Source organism: Macaca mulatta, chromosome 14, assembly GCF_049350105.2.
Source record: "Macaca mulatta isolate MMU2019108-1 chromosome 14, T2T-MMU8v2.0, whole genome shotgun sequence".
NCBI classification, from domain to species: Eukaryota; Metazoa; Chordata; class Mammalia; order Primates; family Cercopithecidae; genus Macaca; species Macaca mulatta.
In genome coordinates this window covers 103,919,460-103,932,849 of record NC_133419.1, presented here as the reverse complement: position 1 = coordinate 103,932,849, position 13,390 = coordinate 103,919,460, and the positions used below count along the sequence as shown (strand labels likewise).

Here is a 13,390-nt window from a genome sequence, read left to right as displayed (position 1 = left end):
GGCAAGAGAAATAGAGCTGCTACCTTCTTACTGCCAGGTACAGGTAGAAATTGAATTTTCTACTCTGCATCCATTGACATCTAAGGAAGGATATCCCTTGTGACTGCTGGGCAGGGATGAGAGTTCTGGGTTCCCACTACACTTTTACTGATGCTTTCTTGTCTGAAAGGGATAGGAGTGCCTTGTTACCAGTGGGTGATGGTGAAAGCCCGGACTCTTCACTAGGCATCCTCTATATCAACCTAGGGCAGAAGAGGATTGGCTGCTTGTTACTACCTGACGAGAGCAGAAGTTCATGTTACCTGTGTGGTTTCGGTTTCCACCAGCATTGTAGGAGTTGAGAGAGAGGCTTTATTATATCCTGGTAAGGGTGGACATTTTAGGTCTCCATTCAGTCTTTGCTGGCATTGGTGGGAGTTGGGCCATAGTCTTTTCAGTGGTTTTTAACTGGAGTAGAGTGTTTATTTTCTAAGAGTTTTCTGTTTTGTTAGGCTCCTCCTTTCTTCGTCTTTTGGCTAGAGAAAAGGCAGGGTTTTGTTGGGGCTTTTTGTCTGCCCCCATTGTTGTTTCTGGTTACTAGCTTCTTCAGCTCCAAGTTTGGAATATATTAGGCAAAAAGAAACCCAGAGAACTCACCACCATGTAATTCCTCAGGTTTCCACCTTTCAGGGTCTTGTGTTTATTTTCTATATAATGTTCAGGCATTTTAGTTGTACCTAGAAGAGAGTGAGTGTGAAAAGTTCATTGACTGCATCCCACTCAAGTTAGTGCCTCTTTTATCTGCACCACTTTAGAATCAAACTCTTTGAAAGTATTCATCTATACTTATTTTCTCCAGTTCCACTCTTCATTCTCTCTTAAACCTATTCCAGTAAAATTTCTATCCCTATCACTCCTTCAAAACAATTCCTGTCAAGGTGTCATTTACAAGTAAATACTAAAAGCAAAAATATACATGTATGTTTGAATTGTAAGATCTTTATTTTTTTAAATTTTTAGGTTTGGGGGTACATGTGAAGGTTTGTTACATAGGTAAAGTAGTGTCACAGGGTTGATTGTGCAGATTATTTCATTACCAGGTATTAAGCCTATTACTCAACAGTTATCTTTTATGCTCCTCTCTCTTCTCCCACCCTCCACCTTCAAGTAGACCCCAGTGTCTGCTGTTTCCTTCTTTGTGTTCATAAGTTCACATCATTTAGCTCCCACTTATAAGTGAGAAAATGTGATACTTGGTTTTCCAGCATTAGCTTGCTAAGGATAATAGCCTCTAGCACCATCCATGTTCCCGCAAAAGATATGATCATGGTTTTTTTTTAATGGCTGCATAGTATTCCAGAGTGTACATGTACCATGGTGTATACGTATTTTCTTTGTCCAGTCCATCACTGATGAGCATTTAGGTTGATTCCATGTCTTTGCTATTGTGAATAGTACTGCAATGAACATTCACCTGCATATCTTTATGGTAGAATGATTTATATTCCTCTGGGTATATATCCAGTAATGGGATTGCTCGATCGAATGATAGTTCTGCAGACAATACTTATCAAAACTTGTGGTTGCAGCTAAAGTTGTAGCAAAAGGGAAATCTATAGCCTTAAATACTATATTAAATGAATTAATTCTGGCAAGAAAAACAAAAAAGCGATGAAGATAATGTTAATGCAAATTAGAAAATGTTATAAATTTTAATCATATTTAAATAAACTTATATGTAAAATAATCTAGTTATCAGAAAAGTATGGGACCAAAACATTCAAAAAGAAATAGAAATTCTGAATGGCCCTATGACCATTAAAAATGTTGGTTTATTAGTTAAAAGTCTTCCTTCCCTCAGTACTCAACTGAGTTTGGACAGATGATAATTCCAGGGTTACATAAGCTTTTTCAAAAAACGGGGGAAAAAGTAGCAATTCTCTTTTCATTTTCTGAGTCTTATGTACTACAATCTTGTTAACAAAGCTAGCAAGGAGAGTAAGAATGAAATTTACAAGCTAGTCTCACTTAGGAAGATAGCAAAACAGTCCCAAAATCTAGCAATGTATAAAACAGGTAACATGACCAAATTTGACTTATTCTAGAAATGCAAGGTTTAATTAATATTAGAAAATTGTCCAAAATATTTACACATTAATGAAATTATGTTACTACACATCATAGGCCTTTGCGTTATTGATTTAGTGTAGTCTTAGTTAAATCCGAGAATGCCAGGTGTCTGGAGAGCTTGTTGAATAACTAAAATTCAGTTTTGAGTGGAATACTGTGGACGACAGTAGATGGCACAATTAATTTGATTAAAGGGAGTCAGATGGTTTCTCAGAGGTGGCAAAATGTGAGTTAAGTCTTGATGAATAATATTTTTATCAGCATGTTTGAGATTTCAAGTAGAAATAATGGGTGCTGAAGCATGGCTGTGGCATTTGGGAATGGTAAGTGATATAATTAGAGCATGGTAAGGTTATCAGGAAGTGGCAGGAGATGAAACTAGAGATTTGTGACAAATTGTGAAAGGCCTTGACTGCCTTGCTTCTTGCTAAACAGTGGAATTTATCAACCCACTGAGAGAAAGCCAGTTAAGATTCTTGAGCCTTCCATATATTTAGCTGCTTATATTTAATGTGTTGTCTTTAAAAATAACACATGATTTGTTGTTTGCGTGCTTTTGCATATGTAACTTATTTGAAGTTAAGTGCCTCTGCTGATTAACTTTTTGTTCACAAAAATATAGGGATCTGGATTTCTGACTGGACCACTTAATATAATGTATTACTTTCCGCTGTGTTATGTCCTAAACTTTTAAAACCACTCAGGACTAATGTCTTTCACCAAACTGTTACCTAAGAACTTTCTAAAGAAGTATGTGACAAAGGCATGTTTCATTTCATTTGCTCTGCCATTTTTAGCTGTATATGTGGTAAAACATGTTTTAATACATCTCTTTTTAACTTTGATTTTATTGGAATTTTTGAATGAGTTGTTTGTTTTTAAGAAAAGTAATTGGAGTGAACTTTCTTTGATTCCCAGGTTTTCTTTTTTTCCCCTTTTTTCTTTTTTTATTGCATTGGTAGATGCAAGGCAAGAAATTTATTACTATAAATTTGTGACTCAGAATTTTAAAACTAAATTAACTTCATAAATGCACTCACTTTTTTCTTAATGGATTCCTTCTAACCCCCAATGATACTTTTATTTGATTTTCTTGATTACGTAATTTGTTTGCTGTTTCTTTTATTTAAGGTGTGACTGCACAGAAAAGTTACAAAACAAATTTGACTTTTTGCGCTCACAGTTGAATGATATTTCATCATTTAAGAATATCTACAGATATGCCTTTGATTTTGCAAGGGTAGGTGCAATTTTCTTGTTTTGTTGTTTAATCGCTTTTCATCTTGAGACCACACTTAGGAAAACTTTTTCACTTACATTTTAGGATAAAGATCAGAGAAGCCTTGATATTGATACTGCTAAATCTATGCTAGCTCTTCTGCTTGGGAGGACATGGCCACTGTTTTCAGTATTTTACCAGTACCTGGAGGTATGTATTTTTTTTTGAATTTTGAAAATATTATTTTAAAACTTAATCTGAAAGTTATACTTTTGAGGAACAAGTAGATTTTTTTTAATAGTATGCTTAAAAAAAACTCCTTGAGTAGAGAAAAAATTCTAAAATATGTACGTATCAGTTATTTTTAGATGTTCGTGTTTGTTAATATATTTTGTACCTAAGATACCTTCAATCCTACCCCCCTCCCTGCCCCAGTAAAAGAAACCTCCAAGAAATATACTGTAGCACAGACATTTGTCATGCAAAGTTAGTTTCTCGGGGTTTTCGTAAGAGAGAATTAATGCTAGCACGCAAATCTTAAGCTTCTAAATCTGATTTTCTTTTGTTATACAGGGTCTTAAGCTGAAATGTACATAAGATAACCAATTTAGTAATACAACTTTCCTTTGCTACTTAGGCTCAATCTAAAGAAAGAGAATAAAGCTATTCATATTTTATGTCCACAAATATGAGAATGACTATAATAGTATACTTAAATATGCTGGTTACTAAAAAGATGTAAGCTGAAATGATGAAGTGTTCTTTTAGAAGGTTTATCATAGCACCTACTATAGGCAGTGATTCTAAGAAGATGCTATTCTTTTTTTCCATTGCTTTCTTTGTCTAGTTTTTGTTTTTAAAACTGTTTTTGTGTCTTTGTAATTTTAGGGTTATTGGTATAGTTCTCACCATATCTTGAATACAGATGCTTTTTCCTTTGGAAATAATTTATCATAAAGCACATTGCTTATAGCAACTTCCCTTTTCCCAGAGTAGTAAAAGTTGTGATATAAGACAATATCAGCCAGGCATGGTGGCTCAAACCTGTAATCCCAGCACTTGGGGAGGCCAAGGTGGGCAGCTCACTTGAGGCCAGGAGTTCGAGACCAGCCTGGCCAACATGGTGAAAACCCCATCTCTACTAAAAATACAAAAAAAATTAGCTGGATGTGGTGGTGTGCACCTGTAGTCCTGGCTACTCAGGAGGTTGAGGCACGAGAATTGCTTGAACCAGGGAGGTGGAAGTTGCAGTGAGCCGAGATTGCACCACTGTACTCCAGCCTGGGTGACAGAGCGAGACTCTGTCTCAGAAAAAAAAAAAGAGAGAGAGAGAGAGAGAGGGGTATGAAAAGGTCTTACATGAATGAGTTTTATGCATGATTCAATCTTTAAGTCCTATAAATTATTTTTGATGGATGGTATCTATTTTCTTTCTATTAGTAGTTTTGGGCAAAAATAAATTTAACTGAATGTAAAAATATTCAGCTCTATGGGGAGCTGAGAAGAACTAAATATTTTCAGACACTTGTTGTGCAGGTTGTTTGGCATACATTTTTAAAAATCTTTATAACACCATTTTGAATTAAATTCTATCCCCCATTTAACAAATGAGGAAGTGGTTTCTATTCTTAAGTAACTTTCCCAAAATCACTCAATTAAGTGGGAAGGATGGGATTTAAATCGAAGCCTATACTCTTTCAGTTGTCTCCAAAGATGCCAAACTCAAAATGTGGCTAACCAGTAAATCTTAAGCAAAGAAATGATTTACTAGGAAGCAGCATAAGATAACATACTGGATGTAGGAAATGTTATATATCGTGATCTCATTGGTGGTAACACAAGTATATACATATGTAAAAGTTAGTTTTATCCTTACTATTAGTACTCAGTGCTCTTATTATTCCTCAAAAATGAAAAAAAAAGTAAAAAATAGATGATGTTAATATGTAAATGCCCATGAGGAATCTCTTAAAACACAAATAATTAAAAGAATAATAAATGTTTTAGGAAAAACCAAATGACAAAAAAAGTTATGACTTAGTTTACTAAATTGAGTAAATGATGTTTGCTTAAATATTTAAATACAAATATTTAAATCATTTTTTGCAGCAATCAAAGTATCGTGTTATGAACAAAGATCAATGGTACAATGTATTAGAATTCAGCAGAACAGTCCATGCTGATCTTAGTAACTATGATGAAGATGGTGCTTGTAAGTATAACATAGCATGTTCCTTTGAAAATAAAATTTCCAAAAATATTAAATGAGAGTATGGATTTATGTAGTATTAGCATAGAGGTTTTAAATTTTGTAATAGTAACATTATTTAATCATGTGGGGGATGTGGGAGAAGTAGAGAGAAAGCTTAGATTCAGCAGTATTATATAAAATCTATGCTGGTAGGTGAAATGTGTTCAGTTCCTCAGTAACCAAACATTTTAGCTAAATTTAAATTATAATTTTTGCATCTAGAAACTAAAAATCAGCTTTGTTTCTGTCTTTCCTGGCATTTGCCTATGGAAGGAAAGTACAGTCATGATTTTTAAAATATAACAGCAAAACAATCAGCCACAATAGAAAAAGCTTTAAAGAGTTGTTGTAATATTATGCTACCCATTAACAATATGGCAAATAATGTCAGTATAACTTCTCTCTGAAAACTCTAAATTGATTGTGAGTAAACTGATAGTGAAATAGTTATAATTTTTTAATCCCTCAAATTAAAGTATCTGTCCCTACTCCTCCATGGAAAGGCTAGAATGCCATAAAACAGGATTTTGAAATAATGATAAATTAATTAGATAAACCAAGTTAATTCTGTAGAACTATAAATTATTTTCAGTTCCCACCACCATTTTGGTTGGTTGCATGTGTTTTCAGTGTTCAGAAGGGTTACAAAGAAAAGTACATTCCTATAAACTTAAACTGAAATTTACACTTTTTTTCTGTGACACTGAAAAAATAAAATAACAGAAGAAGGGATAACTTTATTTCTTCCTACATATATTTTGTCTTCTCTCTACAAGATGATATAAAATTTAGTATTATTGTAAAGAAATAATACCTAGCAGCAGTAACCTGGCAGCCCAGAGGCTGTATATGGCCTGTAGATGTGTATATTTATGTATTTTGTATCAACATTTAAAACTAGGAGATTTTGTATTAAAATACAACTTTTAGATTTGTTTGAAAAATTTAAAAAGTCTGACAAAACTGTACCTTTATAGTACTCCTTTATAGGAGTCAGAGGCTAGAGGCAAGTATTAATTGTGTTGGACTTGCTTTTCAGTTTGACAGTTCATGGTATGCCAACACCTAGGCTGGGCTGTTTTTCAGTTGCCATTTATTATCATACTTGCTCTGCTGTTTTTCTTACAGTAGAGAAACATGTCTGTCAAAAACAATGGAAAAAGACCACCAGAGGATTATGTGTTTTAAGAAGAATAGAGCAAGCATATTTCTTTGTGGCAGTGATTTTTCCTACATTTAAACAAAATAAACACTGAGCTCATTTAAACTGCCTACCTGGCTCTGTCAACAAATGAGTTTGGACTTCTCCTGCATTATAAAAATATCTTTTTTAGAATAGTACTTAGCTCATTAGTCAGATATTCATTAGGCACTTGCTTTGTGTTCAGCTTTGTACTGCATCCTATTATTGGAATAAAGTAAAGTCTCTGTTATAGTTGATCCCTCTCAACAAGCTTATATACTTCTTGAGAAGGCAACATAGAAATATTACCTTCAACACTTTTCAGATTGTTTAGTAATTACATGCCAGAATGCTATGGACACTTAGAAAAAGGGAGAGATTTGAATTGACTCAGTTATTGGAGGGTTCATGAAACACCTTGAGAAGGAAGTTACTATAGATACCGTTGTTCCTTGTGTATTTAAGGGCAAAAAAGAAAAGGCTAATAAGGAAGCACCATTAAATGGAATAAAGTGACTAGAAGTAGAACACCCAAAGAAGGGAAGGGTCAGTCCTCTGTCATTGCAGAGCTCGTGGGGAGTTTGTTTGTTTTATAATTGGAGAGATGAGTTCACTGAATTCTGACAAAAATTGTTTTTTTTTTTCTAGGGCCTGTTCTTCTTGATGAATTTGTTGAGTGGCAAAAAGTCCGTCAAACATCATAGCAAGAACTATTGTGAAGAAAATGCAAACCTTTTGATTCCCACGTGTATACAAGCTAATGTGATGAGGGGGAAAAAAAATCCAACGGGTGCATTTTCATTCATGTGAAAGACTTCTCATAGTACTTTTTTTTCCTTTTTTTAAAGGAGGTTTTTCTTGTTACATGTGATGGGCATTGAGCCACACTTCTTCTTAGACTGAATATTGAAGTTTTTGTTTTGAGTTATGTTTATAACATTTATTTCAGAACAATAAAGATTCAGATTTGTGACAAAGGCCTTAAAGTGAAGATGTCCCTTGAGTGTCAGAGTGGTATTTATTTTTGTAAATTTGAATTTTTGGATTTTTGAGGTTCCCATTCACCGTGAATTTATAGAATTTTCAAGATTTTAAACAGTCTTAATATTTGGCAACGTAGTCTGCTGATGGTATGGCTCATTATAGTCATCTCTGCACAGTTTGGAAGACTGTTGGCCTTGACTTCTGGGATAATGATATGCTGATGCAGCTAATAAACATTTCTAGGTATTGGAAAAATGCTCCTGCTTTTAGCTCTGGGTTTCTATAAAAGCTGCCAAGGTCTTACGCAGATGTCTTATCTCAGAGTTTAGAATTGGAAAGATCATGTCCAGTTTTGTTTTCTAAAAAACTTGTATTATTAAGTTGTATCATCATTGTTATTGTTGATAGTGGCATATTTATGATATTTTTAACTGTCATTATATAGGGAATTTTGTTTAAAGCACTTTTTAATTTTTTTTTTTTTTTTTTTTTTTGCCTTAAGAGGACATTAGCTCTGATATGAATTTAGTTAAGATACACATAGGAAAAGAAGACAATAGAATAAGGAATCATGAGAGAACTCTGGGTGTAATTGTACACAGCTCAGTAGAGCCATTTACATTGGTAGTATTGCAGTATTGCTAATTATCACAATTTTCTGCCTGTTGGTAATAAAGTGACTTGAGGAAAGGGAATCCTTTCCTAATTCATGTAAAAGGCACTTTTGTACTAGCAGCAGGCCTGTTTGTGCATTCCTTTTCAAACCATCCAGTATCCCAGTGATAGGAAAACTTTGTTCATATTCATAGACCAGTCACAACTTCAGTAACGTTTCTAGTGTCATTGTATGAGTAGAGAGAAGTAAGGAGATTATTTTTCCATAATAAGGGAGTGTTTCTATTAGGATTTAAGGTAAAGGTTGATTTTTCAGTGGTGAATTTGTTTAAAGAATGATTTCTCCATATTGATTACCTAAGGGGGAATGACATTTTAAAGTGTTTTGTTTGCTTTTTAGTTAATGAGCTGGGAAAAAAATGATTGCCAATGTTTTACTTGCCTTCTTAATAAGATTACTTTGTACAGTAATCTTATTAAAACACCCATAATGGTGGGAGACGGTTTTCCTAAATGTCTTATAGAAAAGGATAATACAGAATGCTCCTCTTAAGTATTAGAATCACTGAGGTATGAACTGAGCATACCAGTGGTGTTAGGATTTAATATTGTGAATGATGTTTTAATATCAAATTTATTATAAGGAAAGCATTTACATTTGTAGACCTTTGAATTTATAATTTAATTGACTCTTAAAGGTACATCTGAACTGAAGAATATATCCATTTTTGTTAAATTCCAAAACATATAAGCAAAATCTTATAAATTATCACATTTGTAACCTGAACTAATGGTAATATTGGGTTTTCATCTTCAGTATTTGGGTAAAATAGGGAACACTTAAAGCGTATAGATGAAATGTTTTTTAAAAAGTATATATATGAAAGCACAGGCATCCTTGGTATAGGCAGGGGATTGATACCAGGACCCTTGTGTATACCCAGATCTGCGCATACTCAAGTCCTGCAGTCATCCCTTTGGAACCTGCCTGTATGAAAAGTCAGCCCTCCCCGTGTGTGTACTGTTGCATCCCGGGAATACTGTATTTTCAATCCATGTTTGGTTTTAAAAATTCTGCGTATAAGCAGACCCACACAGTTCAAACTCATGCTGTTCAAGGGTGAACAGTATTTACTTTGCTTACTTATCCAAAGATACCTTTAAGACTTTTTGAGTCTGAAAATGAAATTTACTTTCTTTTTTCACTTAAAGTCAACCGTCCTATCCGACCCTAGCCATACTTGGAGTCCAGTACCACTGTGGCCATGCTTGTTTCACTCTGTTGCTCCATCTATTTATCTTACCTTTCTTAAAGTTACAACATTTGCCTACTTTGAAGGCAAATTTACTCTGCCTGATTCATCAGTCAGGGTGTGGGCTGTGTCCCTTCTTGTCTTTCCTTTGTTAGTTTTGAATAGCTTTTAATTTACTGGGAAATTTGTGATCAAAATGTTAAGTGATATAAACAAAGAATACAATATTAAGCACCCTGCAGTATAAAAAAGTCTAACTGTTGTTAGACTTTTTTTTTTGACTAGTTAGCTTTAAGTGCCTTCCCACGAATCCTGTTGTAAAATTTTCAGAACTACTTCCTTTGTACAGGATGAAATACTGTATGGTGCTTTATAACATGGAATTGAGTTGTTTCTATAAGAATATTATACAAATGTAATACTACTGGAAGAAAGTAGAGCCAGATGTTGATTTGAAAAGATTGCACCCTTCCGCCCCCGCCTTCCTCGGGGCCAATAATTCTTAATTAGGTATGATGTTAATACCTCTAGGAAATTGCCAGGGATTGAGGTGACAGTGTGTGATGAAAATGGTGTATTGTGTGCTGGTCTGACTGCATTACCATGTTTGTCTTCTCTTGTCTATGATTTCTTATTTCTTAAATGCTGCTGATAAAATTCTTGATATAATACATTTTTGACAGTAGTAGCATTTTTATGTATAATGTATAGGTTTTGTTGGTTTTTACTCAGAAGCACTCTAGATTAGTGTTTCTTGAACTGCAATTTGAGAGCCTTCTTTGGGAATGTTAAATTGAGGAGTATTTCTCTTAAATACAAATGCCTTTTCATCTAGCAAACCAAAAATTTATCTTAACATTGAATGCCATCACTCGGGGTCGGGGTGGAAACATTTCACTTTGAAGTATTTCTTCAACAAAACGTGTCCTGTCTGCCAGCTTGCTAATGTGAAATTATGAAAGAATTTATTGAAGTATATGTTCAGTTTGAGGAGTAATTGGTAAGAATGCCAGGTGTTGTTCTTCTGCCCTCTTAAAGAAGTGTACTTAAAACTGTTGTGATAATAATTCATCTCTGATAAAACTTTGTTCTGGCCTTCAAGGCTCCTACAGCTTAATGTTTTAAATGTCTAAGGCATCAAATAAATTGAGGGCATTTTAATAAAAGAAAACTAAATGCCTTTCTTTGTTAAAGCAAAAGGCCAAAAAAAAAAAGAAAAAAAACCCAAAAGTCTTACTCCTAAGGAATTCTTACCTCTAAGGAGGAATCCTTCCCTCTTGAGGAAATACCACTTTTTGAGTGACATTAGAAATCATCACAAGGAAACATTTCAAAGAAAGGATCATTTTCTTTTCAGGAGAAAGAGGAATAACAATTTCATTAACTCTTCCTCAAAAGGAAAGGCTAGTCTGAATTATTAAGTATTCTAGATTGTATCATTTTTTAGTATAGTTTTATTACTTTAGGAATATTTGGTAAGAACCAGGTAAACCTAATGTTTAAGATTTGTTCTTTTTTGTTAATAGACTTGTGTTTAGTGCGGTGGAAGCCCAAAAAGCAGTCTAACTTATGATAAACTTAGAGACTGTGGAAAGATGAATTTCTGCCCCAAACCTTAGATCAGCGGTCAATAATTTAATTGTAGAGATTTTTCTAGTGAACTTTTACTTCACTGGAGCAAATCTTTAGATCTTTTAAAGCACAGTTTATTTACCTTTTTACAAACAGCAGTCTTAAAACTGATGGATCATACATTTGCTGTGTGCACCTTATAATCTTTTACAGTCTATTAGTACAAATAGTGTTTCCTTGGCTCCTTTTCCTGACCAGTTGTTATTGGTGTGACCATTTTCTTTTTAGGATTGATGAGACATTTTGCTATGTATGCTATGTCATGTATTAGAACCTTCTATAATATGGCTCATTTTGACATGGTTTCTGATTTACCATGTGTGAAATATTCCTTAAAATACATCAAGTAACACTATAGTGAGGTTAGACTTTAACATAAGTATTGAATCTTATTTTATAATGCAAATTTTATTGAAGCTTTGTTGTATTTATTTTATGGATCTATGGTCCATAAATGGGAGTTAGTAGCAAACATTTTGTTAAAAATGTCTTAGCTTTCCCCCAAATTATATCATTTTGTAGAAGTTTTATCCTTCTGTGGTTTTTCTGGCTTTCTGAGCTTTAAAGTGTTAATGAATTCGTACTTCATGGGTTCGGTTTTAAGTATTAGATTACAATTGTGGATTTTAAAAAGGTAATAAATACTTGAAGTGAATATATATAGACAGCCAGATTTTCCCAAAACTGGGCTGTGTGTGTTTTGTGTAGAATTGAATATTAGCCATAATTAACTTTTTTTTTTTTTTTTTTTTTTTGGAGACAGGGTCTTACTCTGTCACCCAGGATGGAGTGCAGTGGTGCAGTCTCAGCTCACTGCAGCCTCCACCTTCCGGGTTCAAGAGATTCTCGTGCCTCACCCTCCCAAGTAGCTGGGATTACAGATGCCTGCCACCGTGCCCAGCTAAGTTTTGTATTTTTTTGTTTATTTTAGTAAAGACGGGGTTTTACCATGTTGGCCAGACTGGTCTCAAAATCCTGCCCTCAAGTGATCCCACCCCCCCTCAGGCTCCCAAAATGCTGGGATTACAGGTGTAAGCCACATTCCTGGCAAATGATTAACTTTTTCACGTAGAATAGATCACAGATAAAAGCTCCTCACATATTTTGAAGGTCAAAAGAAAATTTGTTGTTGCTAACAATTGCCTTTGAACCATGAAAGAGGATAAACTAACTTTATTTGAGCAACTTGTCATTTGAGACTTAAACTAACTTGCCAAACTTAGCAGAATTGAGTATTGACTTAAATGAAGTTAGTTTATATAGATACTTTACTATGCTGTCATGCAAATAAAATGGCTTAAAGCAAGTTCATACACAGTTACTTTTATCTGCAAATGTAGAAATCTTACCTTTTTGAAATTTACATTATTCCCTGAAACTATGCATATTGAGAGAGCGTTTATAAAAGTATTATCTGAGAAACCTGAGTTTGATTTTCTTATTGTGACATTCCCGTTAATGTCACTTTTAAACAAGACATTTAACCTATGTCATCTTCAGTTTCTTCTGTAAAGTGGTGATGATAATGATACCTACCAATATTGTCGTGAAGTTCAAATAGGGCCCTGTCCACAGCACTTAGTTGTTAAATGACTGCATCTTGGTAATTGAACAAGTGGTTAGTTATGATAGTTTATTTTTTTCTAACAAATTTATCTTATAAAAAGAAATAGTCGGGATTTCCTGTGTTATCCTGCCATTTTTTATAATCAAAATTATTAATATTCTCCTTAGACTAAATCATTAATTGAACAAACCTCAAGCATCTACTATATGCCAAGAAGTATTCTAGGCCTGAATATATTGCAGGGCACAAAACAAGACAGTTATTTCTGGACCTTACGGGATTTTTATTTTAATCGGTTAATGAAATAGTTTATCATTTGGTGACAAGGTTATGTGGGGAAAGTAAGTTGAGGAAGAGGCCCAGAGAGTGTGTGAGGATAGGATTACTGTTTAGTAGACTGTACACTGATATGTGACATTGCGCAGAGACCTGAGGAAGTGAATGGTTGTGCAGTGTGGATATCTGGGAGGAGAGCATTCCAGGCAGAAGGAATATTACATGCTAAGGCCCTTAGCTGGTACAGAGTGTAAAGAAACAGCAAAGAGATCAATGTGACTGTAGTGAACAAGAATAGCAT

General features: G+C 34.2%; 1 protein-coding gene across 4 annotated transcripts in view; it reads left to right on the top strand.

Moving 5' to 3' along the window:
* Nucleotides 1–7,739, top strand: part of DCUN1D5 (defective in cullin neddylation 1 domain containing 5) — a 30,280-nt gene extending 22,541 nt beyond the window's left edge. For 3 of the 4 annotated variants that reach the window (XM_077960558.1, XM_077960559.1, XM_015115529.3), the window contains 4 exons: nt 3,241–3,349; nt 3,434–3,538; nt 5,438–5,540; nt 7,411–7,739. In XM_077960558.1, the coding sequence (XP_077816684.1) occupies nt 3,241–3,349; nt 3,434–3,538; nt 5,438–5,540; nt 7,411–7,466 (373 nt within the window). In that variant the 3' untranslated portion in view covers nt 7,467–7,739. 4 annotated transcript variants of the gene reach the window in all.
* Nucleotides 7,740–13,390: the final 5,651 nt, after the last annotated feature.